Consider the following 26,093-nt stretch of genomic DNA (forward strand, 5'->3'; position numbering starts at 1 on the left):
GCTGCTCCTTGCTTCTTGCCTCCCTTCCATCGCCTTCCCCCTCCCCATCTGCAGCTCTTCTACATGCACGTCTCCAGCCCCCTACTCATCAACGCTGCGCCCTCCTTCATGTGGCTGTAGCCGCTCTTCACCTTCCCTTTATCTACCAGACACACCCCGCTCATGGCCTCCAACCTGCAGGTAGCGCACACCTACCCTACCTATAATTATAACCCACCCTCATTGGAGCTTGATTCAAAGGCAGTGCAGGCAGAGAGAGAGAGAGAGAGAGAGAGAGAGAGAGAGAGAGAGAGAGAGAGAGAGAGAGAGAGACCCAAATTGGGCAAAAAGAAAAGAATGCATGGCGTCCACGTGCCTTGGATCCCTCCACTCTCATTGAGCCTTCGACTAAACCTCCACTTCAGAGGGACCGAGGGTGTCTATTCTATCAATGATGCATTTTTTGAATTTTCTCCAGCTGGTACCCCATACTCCTACTGGTAGAGAAAATATACCCACGTGAACTATTAATTGACTCCACAACATGAGCAATTTTGAGAGAGAGAGAGAGAGAGAGAGAGAGGCAGAGAGTTTCAGCCAATTTGGCAGAAATACTGAAGGTACACATTCTAAATATTCGCATGGAAACAAGCAAACAGGAAATTGCGGCCTACAGCAGTAAAGGGCAGGAAGCTAATCTCAGAAGCGTGGAGCAGCACAGCAGGGGCTGAAAGTAGATGAGAGCTCTGCTTCGTCTTAATCGTGGCTATTCCAGACACACGTGAATCAAGAGCAGAGATCTTCTAGAGAAGGAGCTAATGCTCTGAGGATACAGCCCTAGCTCAATATGATATTGACATTCTTATCCTTGGAGACGTGCACCTGCAAGAGTTTCTTTCCTTCTGTCTCTGATGATCACCTCCTTCAAGCACAGTGGATTGTGCAACGCTCACCAAGATGCTCCTCAGATAGTTCGGACATAGACTTTCTATGGCGAGAGTTTTTCAGGGACTGCTCCCAGTGGTGGGATAATCGGAAGAGCAAGGTAAGCTTAATTGCATTCTGAAGATGTGCCATTTTGTGTGTGTGTGTGTGTGTGTGTGTGTGTGTGTGTGTGTGTGTGTGAGAGAGAGAGAGAGAGAGAGAGAGAGAGAGAGAGAGAGATATTTTATTATCGTCCTTGAAGGTCAAATATGGGTATGGGACCAAAAGAAACATATCATTTGGAGTGTGTAGAGATGATAAGTGACTCTTGATGCTCAAGAATTGTGGAAATGGGCGTCGCAATTGAGAATCCACATCATGGTTGGGAGAGGAATGTGTGTAGGGTGAGCTTCTCACCGAAGATGTGGGAAAGCAAGCTCTAATGTGATCTAAAGCTTAGCATTCAAGTATGGTGTCATACTCAAACTCACTAGCTTTTTGGGGACATAAACTTTAAAGTCCATAGTCAACTCATGATATTGTAGATTGCACTCAAGGGGATGGGCTCGATCGAGCATGTAAGGGGTGGTGCAGGACCCTTGTTCGGAGAAGAAGATGGTTTTGTAATCGGAGGCAACACATGTCGTGTAATGTATGAAGCATGAACCTCCGGATTTCTCCCAAACTGTGATACGTTGGGGTTGTACTTTCACTATGGAGTCTATTGAGGCATCATGAAGCAAGTGTAATGCATCCCATCCAAACCACTTCTTGATGTTTTGTATCCATTCCGAAGTGAATATTTTGCTCGTGTGCATCCTTTGGACCTTTTCACTTGGCTCCCATGCAATTCTCTGATCTTGATGTGAAAGGTTTCGTCACATCTTAACCATGTACTTCATGACTCTCTCCATTCTCATAACCTCAATGGAAAATGATCCGGACTCAAGAAGTAAGAGCATGTATGGTGTTTGTATTTTGATTTAGAGAAAGTTTCTAAGAAAACGCTTTTGGACATTCTCTAACTCTTTCCACGCAGACTTAGAGATGCCACCACCCCATATTCAACTCCATAAAGAAGCACCAATCACCAAGGTGTCAAAGAGGTATTTCTTGAGAACCCAACATTGAATCTCTTCCACATTGCACATGCTCTCAAATGCATGGTAAGTCTCTTTTTCCTGCTTCTAAGCGTCACGTACCGCAATTATTCTATTTATGATTGGCCGAAACCTCAAGGGCAAGGTACCTGAAGCTGGGAAGATCCAAACTAGATGCTTGCTGTTGCCTGTGCTCCCTCCCTTTGTGCGCCTCCTTGTGCTCCTTGCTTTCTCACTATCCAGTTCCCCCTTTTCCATCTCCCCTCTCTTGCACTACTCCCCCTGTCCACGCCTTCCTCTTTCGCGCAGCTAGCGCTCGTCCCTCCTCCTTGATCCCCCCCCCCCCCCCCCCCCCCCCTCCCTCCCCCACGTGCCATTGTTTTGATCCGGCTAAAGCAGACCCGCCCATTTCAGTTTGCTTCACCGGTTTGCGGAAAGAGTACCTCCCGCTACTTTCATAGTATCCAAAACTGGGACCGTTTTGGAGACACCTTGCATGACAGCTTTCGTTGTTGTCGGGACAGTAGGCATACCTACGGTACATGTTCCAGTTCGAGACACCCACACCCTCCTCGAAGGTAGTTCTACTAACTTGGGTGAGTGGTGGATCAGTGTTTCATGTGCAGACAGATGGCCCATCTTGCGAAGACCTGTCCATGGAGGACCCGACTCTCGACTCAGATCTAGTGTACCAAGGCTGGCCAAGCTCAACAGAGAGAGACACAAGGAGCACATGCGGGTACCTCTATTGAGACAGGTGCCCATGCAGATTAGGGCTAGTAGTAGGTTCGTGGCCACTGTCGTCAGGGTTAGGCACCCTTGGTCGTCGGCATGTAGTAGGACAACAGCAGTGGGTTCTGCTTTGGCTAGCTACAGCAAGATGAGCCAACGGATGCCCCTTCCACCTAGCTTTGCCATCGCCAGCCCGTCCCCTCCTCCCCGCCTACCGTCTCCACTTCTCCACCACCTCCTCCACCCGCCCCCTCCGCCTCTCCCATCCCTCGCATTAATCCTTCCGCCCCGTCTCCTGACCCCTCCCATGCCTCACTGTGCTGCCCAGGGGACATGCCACTTGTTGGCAGCTTGGAGGTGTCTTGGCAGTGCATTTGCCACGAGCCGCCTGACGCGAGAGCTGCAGCCCTATTTGCGGATGCCCCTCTTGGTGCAAACGTCGCCTTTTGCGGTAGTCACTTGCGTGCTGACTAGTTTTGATATCCGGCGCCGTTGGGACTTCTTCGACTACGACTTTACACGTTTTCGCTACGACTCTTCTCCCGATTTCAAGGAGGCTTGTTTCAGAGGACATGTTTTGTTTCTAGCAGCAAGAAACTGGACACAACGGTTTGTTTTTCCCGCTAGTGGCAAGGTTTCGTATTGGGTTGTCACGTGACACATCCAACCCTATGTGTCCGTAGACAAGCTACATCATAGCAAGGGTTCAGTCAGCCCGGTCAGTCTAGATTAGAAGTGATCTGTCACTTTTGTGAGTCTTCGTAGACCGTGCATGCCCAGTCACTTAGTGTAGATGCATATCCTCTAGTTGCACACAGCATGATCATAAGCATTCCCATCAGAATCCATCAGAATCAGTTAGGAGAATTTTCCAATGATTTTAGCCTATTTTTCCTATTTTTGACATTTTTCACTTATTAATTTAAGTGACTTTTGTTGGAAACTGAGTAGGGCAAATTGGGTAAGTTAATATATAAGCAAACGCAAGTTAGCAATAAATGGTAGAAGAGGCAACAGGAGCCAAGCTCAGCAGGCAACTTCTCAAGCAAGAACTTGGTGGATTTCCTTCAAGCAAAGACCACTCAAGCAAAGACCATCTCCCCTAGCGTTTTTCATCAACATCAGCTTGGCGTTTTCCTCAGCAGTTCCATCGCCAAGAAGACCTCAGCACTAGTGTTTTGCAGCAAGATCTCATCGCCAGACCTCCTCACCCTAGCGTTTTCCAGAACCACAGATCGCCTCCCTTTCTGGCTGGCGTTTTTCAGCATGCAGCGATTTTCAGCCATAAGAAAACCTGCAAATTCAGCCCTAAAAGAGCAGCAGATTCAGCCCAAAGATCATCGTTTTTCAGCCCTACAATAGATGCAGTTTTTCAGCCTTAAAGACCACACGAACCAGCGTTTTCCCAAGCGTTTTCAAGCAGGCCAGATTTCAGCCCATAGCATTTTTGGACAGCAGATAAAAGATTGCAGATTTCAGCCCTTAGGTCGTCCCCGTCGTCCCCGTCGTCATCGCCGACATAGCCTAGACTTGCATCAGTCACACGCATCCGCATTGTACCAGTTTGTGCAGTCATAAGTAGACCACTCTCGCCGACGAGAGTGGGGCCTTCGGAGGAGGTTTTTACGTCTCTGGTGTCGTATCTCTCTTCTCTCTCTATCTCTCAGTCTCGTTCACTTGCACGCACAGTGTCCATTCACTTTGTTTGTGATCATAGCATTCTCTCATTAAGAATGGAAGGCTCTCCCTTCCATAAGAACAAAAAGGAACCTTGAGCACATTATGGAGCACTCATCTTGAGCAAAGTGCAAACATTTCATTCCGCTGCTCCTAACATTGGTATCAGAGCTTTGACAGTGTTCTGTATCACTCAAGGAAAGAACCACAAGAATCACAAGAATTTTTTTTGCTTGTTGCGGTCGCACGAACCCAAGTTCGCTTGGGCGCGTCGATTCCTAATCGTGTTTTTGAAGAGTGACAGGAATCCCAAGAAAGAAGGGCTTGTCGAGCCTCCCCTTGTGCCTCTTTTTACTCATTGAGAGCGGACTGTGAACTTAGCGGCCGGCCAATCGATGTGAGGTGGGAAAAAGAAACCTTGGTGTGAGTGCAAGGTCGCCAAGGGGTGCGCCCGCGGAAAAGAGCAGAACTCGGGTGAAGAGAAGATCCTTTTCTAACACAGATTGCAAGCGAAAGAAGAACCGCAAGAACCTCAAGAACCCAAGAATCCAAAGTTCTTTGTGAACTTAAGAACCAAGATCACAAGAACCCACGACTTCAATAGCTGGTCATCACTCGAAGCGGAATGGATACGTCGCTTAGAGGTGATGAGCATGAGAGAGGCGAAGAAGAATTTTCCCCACAAGGAGGTGTTCCGACCCTTCCCCATCTACGCCAAGGATTGCACTAACTCCTATGGAGCTTTTCGACATGATGATGATGGACAGGAAGTTAGAACGCGAAGCAAGAAGAGCAGAAAGAATGGCAGAATTTGATCGTGAATGCGAAGCAAGAAAAGCAGAAATGGTTTGCGAGAACAAAGCAAGGAAAGAAATGAACGACTGACACATGAAAGAGATGTTGAGACTCTTTTCACAAGTTTAGACACAGATGCAAGAGATTCGGGAAAAGGAGACTCTCTCAGTCTCTTCTTCTCCCAAGCATGACACACAGGATTTGCATGATTATGAGAAGCATGATGAATTGAATGACAATGATTTGCATGATGATTTGGATGATAATGATGAGCATGATGATTTGCATGATCAAGATGTGATTTCTCACAAGCATGATGACTTGCATGATGATCAAGATGTGTTCTCTCACAAATATGATGATTTGCATGAAGAAGATGTGATTGTTCACAAGAATGAGGTGTTAGTGAATGCTTTTTCTAGCGAAGCTAACCTTATTACAGATTCGATCAATCACGAAGGATCGATCTTGACTTTCGAGGCGAGGTCCAAAGAACCCCCTCAGGAAGAAATGATCTTGGCTCTCGAGCCTGGGTCTCAAGAACCCTCACAGGAAGTATTCTGTGTTCGCATGATTAGTTCGCAGGCAGTGATCGAGTGTTTCATTCGTGATCGTTTCCTGTATGTTAGTCAGCATCTTCATGTGATTCCTTTTCCTAGGCATGACATATTGTACATTGAGTACGTTTCCATCATGAATGAGCACAGATGTATGTGGATTTTTCATGAAAAGCTGAAAAGTATGCATTCAAGGAAGTCACCTTCCATGTCTCTTCCTTGGTATGACACAGTTGTAGACAGAGCACCTGAAAGGATGAGCATCAAGCATAGGCATTTCCATTGCGTTTTGCCACATTTGATTGATTTAGATCAGGAAAGAAAGATTCGATCTCATTGTTTGCATGTCTTGGATGAACGGTTTGGCACTTCGTCTATTTGTTCATCTACATTGCATGCACAGTCTTTAGGAAGACTTACATGGAATAGGTATGTTCATGGTTTTGTGTTGGAAATGGGTTCAAGAATTTTCAGCCATGGAGATTCTTGAAGAAGAAAGAAGCATGACTCTCGACAAAGTTGAAGCATTGAAGGAGCCACAGAAGACTTTGTCGCTTTCGGCGCGGCCCAAAGAAGCAAGCGTTGCAGACCTTTATGAAGTTCAAGTACTGCACGACCCACACATCAGAGTGGGCCGGCGAAGAGTCCCTTCCAGGATTCTGGATATTGTTGGCGATCTCCCTCGATGCCATACAGTTCGGTACCAATACCTCACTTTGAAAAGGAGGGGATGTCACGTGACACATCCAACCCTATGTGTCCGTGGACAAGCTACAGCATAGCAAGGGTTCAATCAGTCCAGTCAGTCTAGATTAGAAGTGATCTGACGCTTTTGTGAGTCTATTCGTAGACCGTGCATGCCTAGTCACTTAGTGTAGATGCATATTCTCTGGTTGCACGCAACATGATCATAAGCATTTCCGTCAGAATCCATCAGAATCAGTTAGGAGAATTTTCCAATAATTTTAGCCTATTTTCCCTATTTTTGACATTTTTCACTTATTAATTTAAGTGACTTTTGTTGGAAACTGAGTAGGGCAAATTGGGTAAGTTAATATATAAGCAAACCCAAGTTAGCACTAAATGGCAGAAGAGGCAACAAGAGCAAAGCTCAACATGCAACTTCTCAAGCAAGAACTTCGTGGATTTCCTCCAAGCAAAGACCATCTCCCCTAGCGTTTTTCATCAACATTAGCTTGGCGTTTTCCTTAGCAGTCCCATCGCCAAGAAGACCTCAACACTAGCGTTTTGCAGCAAGATCTCATTGCAAGACCTTCTCATCTCTAGCGTTTTCCAGAACCACAGATCGCCTCCCTTTCTGGCTGGCGTTTTTCAGCATGCAGCGATTTTCAGCCATAAGAAAACTTGCAAATTCAGCCCTAAAAGAGTAGCAGATTCAGCCCAAAGATCATCGGTTTTCAGCCCTACAGTAGACGCAGTTTTTCAGCCTTAAAGACTGCACGAACCAGCGTTTTCCCAAGCGTTTTCAAGCAGGCCAGATTTCAGCCCATAGCATTTTTGGACAGCAGATAAAAGATTGCAGATTTCAGCCCTTAGGTCGGTCTCGTCGTCCCCGTCGTCCCCGTCGTCATCGCCGACATAGCCTAGACTTGCATCAGTCACATGCGTCCGCATTGTACCAGTTTCTGCAGTCATAAGTAGACCACTCTCGCCGACGAGATTGGGGCCTTGGGAGGAGGGTTTTACAACGTCTCTGGTGTTGTATCTCTCTTCTCTCTCTATCTCTGTCTCGTTCACTTGCACGCACAGTGTCCATTCACTTTGTTTGTGATCATAGCATTCTCTGATTAAGAACGGAAGGCTCTCCCTTCCATAAGAACGAAAAGGAACCTTGAGCACATTATGGAGCACTCATCTTGAGCAAAGCGCAAACATTTCATTCCGCTGCACCTAACATGGGTAGCCAGAGGTGAAGAGGCCTTAGACACATCGGTTGGTTTTTCCTTCACATTGTGTGGCAAGGATCAGCCGGAGTGGACTATGCATACAATGATGGACTGGCTCCATGTTCAGGCTGTCGAGTTCTCTCACCACACGGGAGACTTGGGGATGACTTACTTGATATAGACTCTGTGGCTGTTGGCCAAGTTCTATGTGACACCACCAGATGCAGCAAGATGTAGACACATTGTGGTATACTTATTTGAAAGTGCACCCTGCTTTGTATATGTTCATGAGGACTCTTGGACAGAGGATGTAGCTCTACGGACTACATGCCCTGCTTGGGTATGGGTCAGACACACTCCAGACACGACTATTGTCAAGTGCAGCGGAAGTGTTTAGGGATTTAGCTTGGATCTAGTACAAAGTCCATACGTTTCTTAACGGTGTTCTGGACGAGTTCCGTTCCCGAAACAGAGGCGGAAATGTTTCGGAACGGTGTTTTGGAATGGAAGGGAACATGAGGCGGAATAGCGGAATGCGGGGCGAAACGGGCAAAAGAAGGCATTTGGGGCTGTTTGGGGAACATTTTTGGTGAAGTTTGAGGACAGGTTTAGGGGCAGTTTTTGTGTTGTTTAGGAGTTTATTTGGGACTAAGCTGAATGGAGGTAGTTCAAGCCTTACTTTAGTCGACCGTTCCGACCTTGTTCCCGTTCCGGCCTCCCCTCCTTCTCCCCATTCTCGTCCCGTTCCGGATGCTCTTGTTCCCCGTTCCTGTTCCAGGTAACTATGCCTGGTGATCCCTACGCTGAGCTAGGCAGGAGCCAAGCCAAAACGCAAGGGGTGCTAGATGCTTTTGCTTGTTGCGGTCGCACGAACCCAAGCTCGCTTGGGCGTGTCGATTCCTAATCGTGTTTTTGAAGGGTGACAGGAATCCCAAGAAAGAAGGGCTTGTCCAGTCTCCCCTTGTGTCTCTTTTCACTCATTGAGAGCGGACTGTGCACTTAGCGGCTGGCCAATGGACGTGAGGTGGGAAAAAGCAACCTTGGTGTGAGCGCAAGGCCGCGAAGGGGTGCGCCCGCGGAAAAGAGTAGAACTCGGGTGAAGAGAAGATCCTTCTCAAACACGGTTTGCAAGGGAAAGAAAACCTCAAGAACCTCAAGACCCTCAAGAACCCAAGAACCCCAAGAACCTCAAGACCCTCAAGAACCCAAGACCCCAAGACCCCAAGACCCTCAAGAACCGAAGTTCCTTGTGAACTTCAGAACCCAAGATCATAGTGCATGGTCATCACCTGAAGCGGAATGGATACTTCACATACAGGTGATGAGCATGAGAGAGGCGACGAAGAGTTTTCTTCACCAAGAGATTTTTCCGACCCTCCCCCTACGCCATCTACGCCAAGGATTGTACCAAATCCTATGGAGGCTTTGGTCAAGACAATGTTGGACATGATGGCACGACAAGAAGCGAATCGTTTGGCTGCCGAGGAAAGACAGGCAGAGCGTGCGGCACAGAGTGAACAACTCATGCAAGAGTTGGTTCGACATGTTCTCTCATCAAAATCCGAGCCAGCCAAAGATGTTGGTAGTTCCTCAAGTGGCGCAAGCCGAGATTCAGACTCCAACAACCCAATTACAGAGAAGATCCAGTTCAGTAATTATGATGTTAAGATGGATGCTACGGTTATTCATTCTTGGTTGCATCAATTTAATGCTTATTTTGCGACAACTAAGAAGACAGGAAATAGCAAAGTTTTGACAGCAGCTATGTACCTTGCTGGTGATGCCATCAATTGGTACCACGCATGGCAAGAGGCACAGTTAGCCGCGCATCTAGAGGAAGTCGACGAATTCACGCCCCTCTCTTTTAGTTGGGCTAATTTCCAAGACAAGCTAAAGGCGCGGTTTATGCCACCTCAGTACCTAGCGAAATTGAAGGACGATTGGCGCACTCTCAAGCAAAATGGTATGCCGGTTATGTCTTTTTCTAATCGTGTTTTGCAGTTAGGTACTCAATTACGCAAGTCGGATGATGAACGCAAAGAGGCATTCCTTTATGGATTGGACGAGTATATCAAGTACGATGTCAAGGTGCTCGATCCAATCGATCTCAACAAGGCGGTAGCGATTGCTCTCGCACAGGAGATGAAGCACAACAAGGGAAAGCCTAAGGAGAACAAGACTTCGACAAGTACCTCCCAGACTTCTCAGAACCCTCAGAACGGTAAGAATGGTAACTCTTCTAACCAATCTTCCAATAGTCTCTCAGAAAGGAATTCTTCCAATGAACCCAAGGGTAAGGCTAACACAATTGCTAAACCTAAGCTTACTCCAGATGAAAAGGTAGCACAAGGAATTGTAGGAGGATATATCACGTCGGAAGAGCAAAGCACTTATTCTAAGGAAGGTCGTTGTTTTCATTGTCACATTAAGGGTCACATAAAAAGAACATGTCCTAAACTTGAATTGAATGAATCTAAAGAATCCACAGAACCCACTTCCTCTATCAATGCAATTACTGATAACATGAGTGTGCCCCAAGTTTTTGTTGACCCGCCCATTGATGATTCTCTCATTAAATGTTATGGTCAGGTGTCGGGGCAGCGTTTTGTCATTGTTTGACCCAGGTAGTATGCATGATGTGATCAGTCCCTCTCTTGTTGAGAGAGCTCGCCTAGAAGTTAGTCAGAAATCTCCTCTCGAGGTCTCTGGCTTTGTTCCCGGTATGGACTCTCTCATCACACAGGAGTGTCTTGGTGTTTTGTTTACAATTCAACAACAAGCTGCCTTCACTAGAAGATTTTTTGTCTCTCCTCTATCAGGATGTGATATGATTTTGGGCATTCGATGGTTTCGTGATCTTAACCCTCTCATTGATTGGGAGGCTAACACTTTCACTCTCTATGCCAAAAGTGATACTCCCATTGTCATTCGTGGAGAGGACATTGTTCATTCTCCCTCCCTCATTGCTAATATGCAGGACAAGATTGAAAGGATTCAGGAGAAGGAGACTCTCTCAGTCTCTTCTTCTCCAAAGCATGATACACATGATTTGCATGATGATGATTTGAATGACAATGATAAGCATAATGATTTGCCTGATGATTTGAATGCCAATGATTTGCATGAGGATTTGGATGACCATGACAAGCATGATGATCAAGATGTGATTTCTCACAAGCATGATGATTTGCATGAAGATGAAGTGATTGTTTACACGGATGATGTGTTAGTTGATGCTTTTTCTAGCGAAACTAACCTCGTTGCAGATTCGATCAATCACGAAGGATTGATCTTGGCTCTCGAGTCGAGGTCCAAAGAATCCACACAGGAAGATTCGACCATTCAGGAAGAACCGATCTTGGCTCTCGAGCCTAGATCTCAAGAACACTTATAGGAAGTATTATGTGTTCGCATGATTAGTTCGCACGCATTGTTCGAGTGTTTCATTCGTGATCGTTTCCTGTATTTTAGTCAGCGTCTTTATGTGATCCCTTTTCCTAGGCATGACATATTGTACGTTGAGCACGTTTCTATCATGAATGAGCACGAATATATGCGAATTGTTCATGAAAAGCTGAAAGATATGCATTCAAGGAAGTCACGTCCCATGTCTCTTCCTTGGCACGACACAGTCGTAGAAAGAGTACATGAAAGTATGAGCACCAAGCATGGGCATTTCCGTTGTGATTTGCCACAATTGATTGCTCTAGATCATAAGAGAAAGATTCGATCTCATTGTTTGTGTGTGTGTAGTGAACGGTTTGGCACTCCGTCTCTTTGTTCATCTACATTGCATACACAGTCTTTTAGGAAGACAAGATTTTTTCCACTCACTTTACATGGAATAGGTATGTTCATGGTTTTGTGTTGGAAGTGGTTTCAGGAATTTTCAGCCATGGAGATTCTTGAAGAAGAAAGAAGCATGACTCTAGACGAAGTTGAAGCATCGAAGGACCACAACAGACTTTGTGTCGCTTTCGGCGCGGCCCAAAGAAGCAAGCTTTGCAGACATTTATGAAGTTCAAGTACCGCACGACCCACAGATCAGAGTGGGCCAGCGAAGAGTCCCTTCCAGGATTCCGGATGCTATTGGCGATCTCCCTCGGCGCCATTCGGTTCGGTACCAATACCTCACTTTGAAAAGGAGGGGATGTCACGTGACACATCCAACCCTATGTGTTCGTGGACAAGCTACAACATAGCAAGGGTTCAATCCGTCGCGTCAGTCTAGATTAGAAGTGATGTGGCACTTTTGTGAGTCTATTCGTAGACCGTGCATCCCCAGTCACTTGGTGTAGATGCATATCCTCTGGTTGCACACAACATGATCATAAGCATCCCCATCAGAATCCATCAGAATCAGTTAGGGGAATTTTCCAGTGTATTTAGCTTATTTTACCTATTTTTGACATTTATCACTTATTATTTTTAAGTGACTTTTGTTGGAAAAAAGGTAGGGCAAATTGGGTTAGTTAATATATAAGCAAACCCAAGTTAGCACTAAATGGCAGAAGAGGCAACAGGAGCCAAGCTCAGTAGACAACTTCTCAAGCAAGAACTTGGTGGATTTCCTCCAAGCAAAGACATCTCCCCTAGTGTTTTTCATCAACATCAGCTTGGCGTTTTCCTCAGCAGTTTCATCGCCAAGAAGACCTCAGCACTAGCGTTTTGCAGCAAGATCTCATCACCAGACATCCTCATCCCTAGCGTTTTCCAGAACCACAGAACGCCGCCCTTTCTGGCTGGCGTTTTTCAGCATGCAGCGATTTTCAGCCATAAGAAAACCTGCAAATTCATCCCTAAAGGAGTAGTAGATTCAGCCCAAAGATCATCGGTTTTCAGCCCTACAGTAGACGCAGTTTTTCAGCCTTAAAGACAGCAGGAACTAGCGTTTTTCCAAGCGTTTTCAAGCAGGCCAAATTTCAGTCCATAGGGTTTTTGGACAGCAGATAAAAGATTGCAGATTTCAGCCCTTAGGTTGGTTTCGTCGTCCCCGTCGTCATCGCTGACATAACCTAGACTTGCATCAGTCCCATGCGTCAGCATTGTACCAGTTTGTGAAATCATAAGTAGACCACTCTCGTCGACGAGAGTGGGGCCTTCGGAGGAGGGTTTTACGTCTCTGGTGTCGTATCTCTCTTCTCTCTCTATCTCTCAGTCTCATTCACTTGCACGCACAATGTCCATTCACTTTGTTTGTGATCTGTCACGTGACACATCCAACCCTATGTGTCCGTGGACAAGCTACAGCATAGCAGAGTTCCCGTCAGTCTAGATTTAGAAGTGAACTGACACTTTTGTGAGTCTATTCGTAGACCGTGCATGCCACATTCCATCAGAATCAGTTTGGGAATTTTTCAAGTGAGTTTAGCCTATTTTCCCTATTTTTGACAATTTTCACTTATTTTATTTAGTGACTTTTGTTAGGAACTGAGTAGGGCAAATTGGGTAAGTTAATATATAAGCAACCCAAAGCTAGCACTCAACAGCAGAAGAAGCAGCAGGAGCACATGCTCAATAGGCACCTTCTCTGCAGAACCCCGCAAGAACCCCTTGGCGTTTAATCTCCCCATCCTCGCCACACCCGCAGGTGCATTTTCCCGCATCAGCAGTACTCGATTCCCCTTGGCGTTTCCAGTCCCTACATCATCGCCATATTCAGCACCTGGCGTTTTTCTCCCATGATCGCCAGCCCCCAGATTGTCATCAGATTTTACTAACGCTAGCCAGGGCCAGTAGCGTTTTTGGTTTTCAGCCAACCCTCAACAGAAGCAGATCAGCGTTTTGGTTTTCAGTCAATGCCGCATCAGAACAACAGCGTTTCAGCCCTATGGAACAACAATAGAAGCAGCCCAAGTTGGTTGCAGAAGAACCCCCATTTTCAGCCTCGAAAACGCAGCCAAAACAGTCATTTTCAGCCACCAAAACAGTCCCGAATTTCAGCTGTTAGAAGACCACAGATTTCAGCCCTAAGGTCGCCGTCGTCGTCACCAACATAGTCCCGAATTGCATCAGTCCATTGCATCCGCATTGTACCACTTTGTGCAATCAATAGTAGACCGCTCTCGCCGACGAGAGTGGGGCCTTCGGAGGAGGGTTTTACAACCTCTCGGGTGTCGTATCTCTCTTCTCTCTTTCTCTCAGTCTCGTACACTTGCACGCACAGTGTCCATTCACTTGTTTGTGATCATAGCACCTCCCATTAAGAATGGAAGGCTCTCCCTTCTATAAGAACTAAAAGGAACCTTGAGCGCACTACGGATCACTCATCTTGAGCAAAGCACAAACAATCATTCCGCTGCACTTAACATTGGTATCAGAGCTTTGGCAGTGTTTTGTATCACTCAAGGAAAGAACCACATAATTTTTTTTGCTTGTTGAGGTCACACGAACCCAAGTTCGCTTGGGCGTGTCGATTCCTAATCGTGTTTGTTGAAGAGTGACAGGAATCCCAAGAAAGAAGGGGTCGTCCAGCCTCCCCTTGTGTCTCTTTTCACTCATTAAGAGCGGACTGTGCACTTAGCGGTCGGCCACTCGACGTGAGGTGGGAAAAAGCAACCTTGGTGTGAGCGTAAGGCCGCCAAGGGGTGCGCCCGCGGAAAGGAGTAGAACTTGGGTTAAGAGAAGATCCTTCTCAACGCGGTTTGCAAGCGAAAGAAAACCTCAAGAACCCAAGACCCTCAAGAACCCAAGTTCCTCGTGAACTTAAGAACCAAGACCCTCAAGAACCCAAGTTCCTCGTGAACTTAAGAACCCAAGACCACAAGAACCCACAAGAACCCAAGATTTCAGTGGATGGTCCTGGATTCAGTGGTGAATTTGGGCTTATCCTGGATTCATCTAGGTATATCACTCGAAGCGGAATGGATACTTTGCTTGGAGGTGATGAGCATGAGAGAGGTGACGAAGAGTTTTCCCCACTAGGAGATTTTTCCGACCCTCCTCCTTCACCATCTACGACACCGATTGCACTAACTCACATGGAGGCTTTCGACAAGAGGATGATGGACAAGAAGTTAGAAGACAACGCAAGAGATGCCGAACGAGAAGCAGAAAGAAAAGCCTACGAAGACGACATGGCAGCCATAGAGCGCCAGTACCAAGAAAGAATTGCTGCCATAGCGCGTGAGAGCGAGCAAGCACGCTTGGAAGCCAAAGCAAGACAAGCAGAATATGACCGCGAGACCACAACAAGAATGCAAGCGATGTTGCGACTCTTTTCTCAAATGCAGACACAGATTCAACAAGATCGGGAAAAGGAGACTCTCAGTCTCTTCTTCTCCAAAGCATGACACACAGGATTTGCATGATTGTGTGAAGCATGATGATGATTTGATTGACAATGATTTGCATGATGATTTGAATGGTGATGATAAGCATGATGATTTGGATGTCAATGACAAGCATGATGATTTGCATGATCAAGATGTGATTTCTCACCAGCATGATGAGTTGCATGAAGATGATGTGATTGTTCACAAAGATGATGTGAAACCGGCCTGTTCAATCCAAAAAGGGCGGTAGACTTTACTTTAAACCTTGATTTAGCTTTCACCCATTATTAGTCGTCTATTTTACCTGTACTTTCAAGACACAACAAAGGGGAGAGGGATACAGGCTGCTAGATTGCACCTGTATGAGTAGACGGACACCAGATTGGCCCCTAACTTAGGCGCCCCTTTCGGTATTTCTTTATTGTTCAAAAGAGGGAATAAACGCTGTGGTTCCCTACAAGCTGCCCCGCACAAACTCGGCTGAATTTCCACTGTTCCAGCCTGATTTCGGCAGCATAACTGTACTAGAACCCTTCACGGTCAGTATTCCCACGCATTGACCGACTTTCCCGACGCATACGGGCACTTTGCAAAACCTGGCGAGAATCTGCAGCACGCTGAATTCTCTGTTTTCAGCCCTGAAAATGCTCCAGATCGCCTGTACAGCGGTCCCCTTGCGTCCCCGAACCTCCTGGGGGTATTAGGGTCCGTTTAGGGCCAAAACCCTAAACCTGCAAAAATACACAGCAGGCTGTAATTCACTGTTTCGGGCTCCGTTTCGCGTGCCGGTCGCATCCCTAGCAAGTCCTCGAGCTCCCGCACCTGTAGGGCTACTTGCCCTTTGAATCGGACGAGATTTCTGGCGATGAAACCGGCCTGTTCAATCCAAAAAGGGCGGTAGACTTTACTTTAAACCTTGATTTAGCTTTCACCCATTATTAGTCGTCTATTTTACTTGTACTTTCAAGACACAACAAAGGGGAGAGGGATACAGGCTGCTAGATTGCACCTGTATGAGTAGACAGACACCAGATTGGCCCCTAACTTAGGCGCCCCTTTCGGTATTTCTTTATTATTCAAAAGAGGGAATAAACGCTGTGGTTCCTACAAGCTGCCCCGCACAAACTCGGCTGAATTTCCACTGTTCCAGCCCGATTTCGGCAACATAACTGTACTAGAACCCTTCACGGTCAGTATTCCCACGCATTGACTAACTTTCCCGACGCATACGGGCACTTTGCAAAACCTGGCGAGAATCTGCAGCACGCTGAATTCTCTGTTTTCAGCCCTGAAAATGCTCCAGATCGCCTGTACAACGGTCCCCTTGCGTCCCCGAACCACCTGGGGGTATTAGGGTCCGTTTAGGGCCAAAACCCTAAACCTGCAAAAATACACAGCAGGCTGTAATTCACTGTTTCGGGCTCCGTTTCGCGTGCCGGTCGCATCCCTAGCAAGTCCTCGAGCTCCCGCACCTGTAGGGCTACTTGCCCTTTGAATCGGACGAGATTTCTGGCGTGAAACCTCTCCGAATTCACCTGTACCTGCGGGGGGATTAGCCGCTAGCTAATCCAGTACCTGTGCAAGAGGCTCTTGCCTCGGCAATCGCGCATGAACCCACACAACTGTACATTGGTCAAATGAAGAGCCCACTAGAGGGGCATAACATACTGCCAAAGGGGAGAGAGAGGGCAGTGCGTAGCGTGCAGGGCATCACTCCTGGCACCGCACTGTGCATAAGAGGGAAAGCAAGCACTCCATAGCTCTTAACCTGTGACAAAATCAGCAAATGAGCCCTTCTTCCCTTCAAATTCAGCGCCAACTCTCTCTTGCATTAGAAACTGCACCAGAATGTGCCACTTGGCACATTTACAAGCATTTTCCCGTTTCGGGGTTGCCACCTAAAAATATCCCAACCGGTTGCCCAGTTGACTTCACGGCAGAGTAAGAAAATGTTCCCTTTGTCATTCCGGAGGTAATGACGCCAACACATTTTCAGGTCCCAAAATAGCAGTTCCCTAAATTTTAGGAGATGCTGCCATTATATCTTTCTAGGTCATCCGACCCTCTTTGTACACTGTGGCCACATCCAAAACTGAAATGTAGCCTCTGTAGCAAAGGATTCCACTTTGGCTAGTCAATGACCCCACTTGGCTAACCATAGTCCTTGTCCAACCTTAGTGCTCTCTTGCCCTCAGGCCTGGACTCCCTCTGGACAGTTCCACACTAGCTATGCAATGCAGGGCAGTTAGATTTCCCGAGGGGTGTTTCCAAAAAGTGAAAGTAAATAGATAATAAGAAAGAAATCAACAAAAAGGATAGATAGTAGTCACACGCTGGTGACATACCCCCCTCTTGAAATCTCAAACGTCCTCGTTTGCATCTATGTCGTACATGCTTACTGTCAACACTGATGTATTCAACACCTGTCGACACATATACGACACATACATGCTCATTGTCAACCCTGGTGTATTCAACACCTCGTCGACTCATGTATTGCCTGCGTGTGAACCCTGTCCCAATGACATAGTGGTAGCTTCGCACTCTGCCATTGCTTTGAGTCACTAACTTTCCAATGACAAAATGGTAGCTGCACATTTTGCCACTGTCTTATAGTACACGTTGGATCCCGTAACACTTTCGAGCATACCCAAACCGACAGTTTAAGAATGCAGTTACACATGTACTCTTTAATAGAAGCAATCACTGTATCCTTGACAGACTGACAAGAAATACTCACTTCTATAGCACTAAGCAAACTTTTGGACATTCCATAAGAGCAATTGCCAAACTGACAATCTGTACAGCTCTAACATTCATGTAACAGGTATTTGATTTGAGCTCACTTTAAATACCATGTACATCATTTGTTTCAGAAGCCGTTGTCACACTGACAATGCATGTAGCTTTGAAACTCAAGGGGTCAAGGTAGGTTGCAAATCGAAGGCTTCCAGGTAAAGTGATAACACAGTTGGTGACTCTGCAAGTTCACCTTCTTCCATCCACTTAGCATCCATTGGTGGATAGTTTCTGAACTTTACCAAGTAACGCCTAGCAACCTTGCCTTTCACTTTCCTTTCTTTGTGTGCCAAAATCTGTTCAGGGTCCAAGATCTCGTCAAGTTCCTCGACTTCCGGCTGATCTTCAGCTGGAATAGCTTCTGGCACATCACCCACATAGGGTCTGAGAAGACTCACATGAAACGCATTGTGAATCTTCCAACTGTCAGGCAATTTCAGCCTATATGCAACATCACTGATTATGTCGCACACTTGAAAAGGCCCATAGTAACGCATGCTGAGCTTTGGAAACAGTCTTTCCTTGCCCTTCATCTTCTTTAACCTTGCCTTTTCAAACCGTAGAAGCACCCAATCACCAAGTGAATATACCACTTCACGACGGTGACGATCAGCTGCTTTCTTTTGCTTTGCCTGAGTCCTTTCTAAGGCCACTTTGACCTTCTTGTACATTTCATCCATGTCCTGAACATACTTATCTGCTTCAAATATCTTGTCCTTTGTATGCAGTATGGGAGGAACTTTCTTGCCACCTTCAACTATCTCAAAGGGTGCCTTGCCAGTTGATGAATGCACTGTATTATTGTATGCATACTCCACCAATGGCAAATACTGCTCCCACTTTCCTTTATGCTCTGACACATAGCACTTGAGCAGATCTAGGACAGTAGAATTTGCCTCTTCCGACTGCCCATCTGTTTGAGGATGAAATGACGAAGAGAATTTGAGCGTGGTGCCCATATTCTCAAACAAACCTCTCCAGAACAAACTTGTCATGCGTGGATCACGGTCGCTAACAATCGACTGTGGCATGCCATGATACTTGAAAATATTGCTCATAAACAAGCGTGCCATCTGATCTGGCTTTATCTTCTTCCTGACAGGAATAAAATGAGCCTGTTTGCTGAATCTGCAAATAATGGTCCAAATACCATCATTTCCTGTCTGCGTTCTTGGAAGATCAAAGATAAAATCCATAGCAATACTTTCCCATGGTTTATCTGGAATAGGTAGTGGTTGCAATAACCCTGGTGCCTTTTGCCTGTCAAACTTGACCTTTTGGCATATTAGGCATTCTCGCACAAAGGCATCCACATCCCTTCTCAATGTAGGCCAATAGAAGAATGTCTCAACCGCTTTCACTGTAGCATCGATACCACGATGCCCTGCATACGGTGGGACATGACTCTCTTCCATAACTTTGCGTCGCAATGGCTTTGTGACACACAATCTGCCATGCATCATCATGAACCCGTCTTTAAGAAGATAGTGTTCATGACGTTGTCCATCCATTAGTTGCTCGAAGACCCTTGCAAAATCTTCATCATTTGCATACTGTTCTCTCATATCATCAAGTTCATGATGATAAGGAATCGACACAGCTGAAATTTGTGGCTTCCTTGACAAGGCATCAGCCACAACGTTCTTCTTGCCTTCCACATGCACAATCTGAAAATGGAACATGGACAAGATATTTGCCCATCGCATATGCTTCTCAGATAACTTTGTCTGTGTCAAGAAGTATCGCAAGGTCTGATGGTCCGTTTGGACAACAAAGTCTGCACCTAGCAGGTAGTGTTTCCAACTTAAGAGCGCATGAATCACAGCCAGTAACTCTTTCTCATAGACCTGCATGGTCATCTCTGGCCCTTGCAAAATTCTGCTCTCATAGGCTACTACCCTGCCATCTTGCATTAGCACAGCACCAATGCTACTACCGCAGGCGTCGCACTGGACCACAAATGACTTCCTAAGATCTGGCAACACAATGACTGGATCTGAAGTCATCTTTTCCTTTAAGAGATTAAAAGCTGAAATCTCTTTCTGTGTCCATCTAAAGGTGACTGCCTTCTTTTGAAGAGCATGTAAAGGTGAAGCAATCTCAGCGAAATTTCGGATAAACCTTCTGTAATAGGAGCATAGTCCCAAAAAGCTTCGGACATCATGCACCGTCTTCAAATTTGGCCATGACTTGATCGCTTCGACTTTTGCAGGATCCATTCTGACACCATCCTTTGAGACAATGTGTCCCAGAAAGTGAATCTCTTCCAGAAAAAACTCACTTTTCTTTGCATTGATGAGCAACCTATGACTGCGTAGCTCTTTGAACACAATGGCCAAGTGATGCCTATGCTCCTCTTCATTCTTTGAGTAGACTATCATGTCATCAAAGAATGTACCAACAAACTGCTGGTGTGGACGGAAAATTCTGTCCATCATCCTATTGAACGTAGCAGGAGCATTTGTGAGACCAAAGGGCATCACTAAAAATTCGTAAAGGCCAAACGTCGTTCTAAAAGCAGTCTTGTGCACATCCTCTGATCTAATGCGGATCTGATGGTACCCACTCTTTAGATCTATCCTGCTAAACATAGCTGCTCCTTCTAATTTGTCCATAATATCATCAATTCTAGGTATAGGGAACCTATTCTTGATGGTATTCTTGTTCAGTGCACGATAGTCGATGCACATACGCCATGAGCCATCCTTTTTCTGCACCAACAACACTGGAGAACAGAATGGAGATGAACTGGGCTGAATCAGCCCCTTTTCTAACAGCTCCTGTACTTGGCCCATTATCTCTTTCTGCTGAGCCGCACTAACCCTGTACGGAGGCTTATTTGGTGGGCTACTGCCTGGCACCAAATCTATCGCATGGTCCTCGGGTCTCTCTGGCGGTAATTGAGACGGTAATGAATCGGAAAAACAGTCACTATACTGTTGTAAAAACATTGACCTTTCTTTATCTAGCACAGATAAATTTGATTCATCACAATCTGACACTTCACGTGCAAAAACCAAGTACGCAGAAAGATGCTTTTTCATTACAGAAGTAATAGCAGAAGCTGATACAGTAGGAATAGACTCCCCTTTAAGCTTTACATCCAGAATGTGAGTCTTTCCCCTGCTCTGTACAGTGATCTTTTTGTTGTAGGCATCCATGATTCCCTGTACACGAAACAACCAAGGAATACCTAACAACACATCACATCCGTCCAGTGGCATGATGTAAAATTCTTCAGCATCTACATAGGACTGGATATGTAGACGCAACTTTCCAATGATGGGTGTCACAGCCTCTGTATGGCCAGGACATGCCAAACCTGCCTCTGCTGTATACCCCATCTCTTCAGGTCTGATTCCCAACTTTGAAGCCAATTCTGGGGAAATGAAGTTGGCTTTGGCACCTGGATCAAAGAAGATAAGCACTGTTTGATCCCTGACCTTTCCCCATGCTCTGCAAAGTTCATTTGCATCTGAATTTGGCTTGTCGCCCACCATATCTGGCACTAGACCAGCCATGGGCTTCTTTCCCTTCCTGTCCTCCTTGTCTTCAGAATCAGCTGGCCTTTTCTTTGTAGGACAGTTGTAAGCAATGTGGCCAGGCTGCTCACATATAAAGCATTTGTTCTCTGTCCTCAGGACCTTCTTTTGCTCTTCTGACTTGCGAGGAAAACGTCTTTTCCATTTCTTTGCGGGTCCTTTTTCTGATTCAGCCGTAGCTTTGTCTTTCCCCGCGTTGGCCGACTCCTGAGTCCCTTTAGGAGCCTCATTGGGAAAGTGCTTCTTGGCTGAATTTTTCTTGCCTGATCCTGCCTTGACGCCAGTGTTAAATTCACAATCTTCTCCCTTGAGCAAACCATTGCCAGTGTTTGCTACCTCGATGAGCTGCGTCAAAGTAGTGACTTTTGTCTTCGTGCAGTATTTTCTCAATCCTTTGGGTAGGCCACAACAGTATTTTTCAATCTGTTCTGTCAATGGCACAAACCTATAGGAAGTTACTGGAAGTAGAGCTTTCCAAAACTTCCGATTGTAATCATCCAGATTTCTGCAAGTGGCAGCATTAAGCTGGTGCCATTCTGTCATGACATCTGCTTCGAAATCATCAGATAACCATGCTGCTGCAAAAATCTGCTTGAAGTAAATCCATGTGGACGGAGCTTGCCCTTGAAGCAATAAAGTTGTCCACCATTGTCCCGCATTCCCTGTCAAGAAAGTGGCTGCCTTGCGGACCTTTGAAGCCTCTGTAAAGTTTCCCCCTGCATAGGCCTTGTCAAATTGCTGGAGGAATGAAAGAGCCTTCTTCCTGTCATCAAACCCTGTAAAGGTCGTGAATGTCACACCTTTGCCACCTTCTTTGTACGGAGTTGGCCTCTCCAGCGGCGTTAAATTGTCATATGGAAGTGACTGAAACATGGGAACACTATTAAGGTTCATCTGTGTTCCTTGGCCGCTATTAACTTGACCTGGAAATGCCATATTTGGCTGCTGATTTGTAATTCCAGCCATGCCAAAATTTGCTTGTGGCATCCCAAATTGTCCCTGAGTGCTTTGAAACCCTGGTTGCATACCCATGACACTGTACATGGGGTTAGGCATCATCGTTTGAGCACCCGCAAACACTGTTCCTGGCGTATAAAACTGATTTCCAGGTGCATGACCAGCCATGCTTTGGAATACGGATCCACCTCCAAAATAGCCAGGGTGTACTGAAGGTGGTGGGAAGACCTGTTGCATAGCCTGTAAGTTGCTTCCCTGCCCATTAGAACCAGCTATAGGCTGTTGAAAGGTGGCGGGCTGAACTGGTACAGCTTGAAAGACTGGCATCTCAACCACCTGTTCTTGCACCTTAGGCACAGGTTGTGGAGACTGCATGTTCTCCGTCAAGTGTACAGGTGTTTCCATTGACTGTGCGGTATGAATCACCTGTGCTCGAGCCTTAACAGGCTTTTGAATATGATCCAGTGACCCAACTTGCTGAGACGGAACAGGAGGTTGCAGAAAGGCTAAAAACCTCGGATTCTGCATTACTTGTGTGAACATAGCCACAGCAGTAGCCAACTGGGTCCTGAATATATCGTCATCTGTCTGTGGTGGTCTTGAGGACTCACCCACTTCATGTGTCTGTTGACCCTGTGAAGAGGAAACCTCTTCAGTCACATCATCTGGTCTATCAGCCATAATTGCAATTCCCTGTGTCTGGTCTATGATCCCCTGTGTCTTCAAGCCCAAAACTGACCAAGGCTCACTTCTATGGGAAAAAGTGATTTAATCCCGTCGATGGAACCATGAAACCGGCCTGTTCAATCCAAAAAGGGCGGTAGACTTTACTTTAAACCTTGATTTAGCTTTCACCCATTATTAGTCGTCTATTTTACTTGTACTTTCAAGACACAACAAAGGGGAGAGGGATACAGGCTGCTAGATTGCACCTGTATGAGTAGACAGACACCAGATTGGCCCCTAACTTAGGCGCCCCTTTCGGTATTTCTTTATTATTCAAAAGAGGGAATAAACGCTGTGGTTCCTACAAGCTGCCCCGCACAAACTCGGCTGAATTTCCACTGTTCCAGCCCGATTTCGGCAACATAACTGTACTAGAACCCTTCACGGTCAGTATTCCCACGCATTGACTAACTTTCCCGACGCATACGGGCACTTTGCAAAACCTGGCGAGAATCTGCAGCACGCTGAATTCTCTGTTTTCAGCCCTGAAAATGCTCCAGATCGCCTGTACAACGGTCCCCTTGCGTCCCCGAACCACCTGGGGGTATTAGGGTCCGTTTAGGGCCAAAACCCTAAACCTGCAAAAATACACAGCAGGCTGTAATTCACTGTTTCGGGCTCCGTTTCGCGTGCCGGTCGCATCCCTAGCAAGTCCTCGAGCTCCCGCACCTGTAGGGCTACTTGCCCTTTGAATCGGACGAGATTTCTGGCGTGAAACCTCTCCGAATTCACCTGTACCTGCGGGGGGATTAGCCGCTAGCTAATCCAGTACCTGTGCAAGAGGCTCTTGCCTCGGCAATCGCGCATGAACCCACACAACTGTACATTGGTCAAATGAAGAGCCCACTAGAGGGGCATAACATACTGCCAAAGGGGAGAGAGAGGGCAGTGCGTAGCGTGCAGGGCATCACTCCTGGCACCGCACTGTGCATAAGAGGGAAAGCAAGCACTCCATAGCTCTTAACCTGTGACAAAATCAGCAAATGAGCCCTTCTTCCCTTCAAATTCAGCGCCAACTCTCTCTTGCATTAGAAACTGCACCAGAATGTGCCACTTGGCACATTTACAAGCATTTTCCCGTTTCGGGGTTGCCACCTAAAAATATCCCAACCGGTTGCCCAGTTGACTTCACGGCAGAGTAAGAAAATGTTCCCTTTGTCATTCCGGAGGTAATGACGCCAACACATTTTCAGGTCCCAAAATAGCAGTTCCCTAAATTTTAGGAGATGCTGCCATTATATCTTTCTAGGTCATCCGACCCTCTTTGTACACTGTGGCCACATCCAAAACTGAAATGTAGCCTCTGTAGCAAAGGATTCCACTTTGGCTAGTCAATGACCCCACTTGGCTAACCATAGTCCTTGTCCAACCTTAGTGCTCTCTTGCCCTCAGGCCTGGACTCCCTCTGGACAGTTCCACACTAGCTATGCAATGCAGGGCAGTTAGATTTCCCGAGGGGTGTTTCCAAAAAGTGAAAGTAAATAGATAATAAGAAAGAAATCAACAAAAAGGATAGATAGTAGTCACACGCTGGTGACATGATGTGTTAGTGGATGCTTTTTCTAGCGAAGCTAACATCGTTACAGATCGATCGATCACGAAGGATCGATCTTGACTTTCGAGTCGAGGTCTAGAGAACCACCATAAGAAGATTCGATAGATCCCAAAGAACCCCCACAGGACGATTCGATCATTTAGGAAGAACCGATCTTGGCTCTCGAGCCTAGGTCCACAAAACCATTACAGGAAGTATTATGTGTTCGCATGATTGATTCGTACGCAGTGATCGAGTGTTTCATTCGTGATCGTTTCCTGTTTTTTAGTCGACGTCTTTATGTGATCCCTTTTCCCAGGCATGACATATTGTACATTGAGCACGTTTCTATCATGAATGAGCACGAATGTATGCAGATTTTTCAGGAAAAGCTGAAAAGTATACATGTCAGGAAGTCACATTTTATGTCTCTTCCTTGGCACGACACAGTTGTAGAAAGAGCACATGAAAGTATGAGCACCAAGCATAGGCATTTCCATTGTGAATTGCCACATTTGATTGAGTTAGATCAGGAAAGAATGATTCGATCTAAGTGTTTGCGTGTATGTGATGAACCGTTTGGCACTCCGTCTCTTTGTTCATCCACAATACATGCACAGTCTTTAAGGAAGACAAGATTTTTTCCCTTCACTTTAGATGGAATGGGTATGTTCATGTTTTTGTGTTGGAAGTCGTTTCAGGAATTTTCAGCCATGGAGATTCTAGAAGAAGAAAGAAGCAAGACTCTACACGAAGTTGAAGCAAGGAAGGAAACTCAGAAGACTTTGTGTCGCTTTCGGCGCGGCCCAAAGAAGAAGGCTTTGCAAACATTTTTGAAGTTCAAGTACCGCATGACCCACACATTAGAGTGGGCCGGCGAAGAGTCCCTTCCAGGATTCCGGATGCTCTTGGCGATCTCCCTCGACGCCATAGAGTTCGGTACCAGTACCTCACTTTGAAAAGGAGGGGATTTCACGTGACACATCCAACCCTATGTGTCCGTGGACAAGCTACAACATAGCAGGGTTCCCGTCAGTCTAGATTTAGAAGTGAACTGGCACTTTTGTGAGTCTATTCGTAGACAGTGCATGCCTAGTCACTCAGTTTAGATGCATATCCTCTGATTGCACATTGCATAAGCATAAGCATTTACATCAGATTCCATCAGAATCACTTTCGGAAATTTTCAAGTGACTTTAGCCTATTTTCCCTATTTTTGACAATTTTCACTTATTTTATTAAGTTACTTTTGTTAGGAACTGAGTAGGGAAAATTGGGTAAGTTAATATATAAGCAACCCAAAGCTAGCACTCAACAGCAGAAGAGGCAGCAGGAGCACATGCTCAACAGGCACCTTCTCAGTAGAACCCCGCAAGAACCCCTTGGCGTTTGATCTCCCCATCCTCGCCACACCCGCAAGCATCTAGCGTTTTTTGTCCTAGCAGTTTCCCGCATCAGCAGTACCCGATTCCCCTTGGCGTTTCCAGTCCCTGCATCATCGCCATATTCAGCACCCTGGCGTTTTTCTCCCATGATCGCCAACCCCCAGATTGTCATCAGATTTTACTAACGCTAGCCAGGGCCAGTAGC

General features: G+C 46.2%; 1 protein-coding gene across 1 annotated transcript in view; it reads left to right on the plus strand.

The window, feature by feature from the left end:
- Positions 1 to 588: 588 nt before the first annotated feature.
- LOC147458626 (pyruvate dehydrogenase (acetyl-transferring) kinase, mitochondrial-like) overlaps positions 589 to 26,093 on the plus strand; it is a 146,336-nt gene continuing 120,831 nt past the window's right edge. The window contains exon 1 of the mRNA XM_086510094.1: positions 589 to 1,024. Coding sequence (XP_086366220.1) covers positions 827 to 1,024 — 198 coding nt within the window. The 5' untranslated portion in view covers positions 589 to 826. The remainder of the gene's footprint in view (positions 1,025 to 26,093) is intronic.

This window comes from Adiantum capillus-veneris, chromosome 4 (genome assembly GCF_014529385.1).
Source record: "Adiantum capillus-veneris isolate H3 chromosome 4, ASM1452938v2, whole genome shotgun sequence".
In the NCBI taxonomy this organism is placed as follows: Eukaryota; Viridiplantae; Streptophyta; class Polypodiopsida; order Polypodiales; family Pteridaceae; genus Adiantum; species Adiantum capillus-veneris.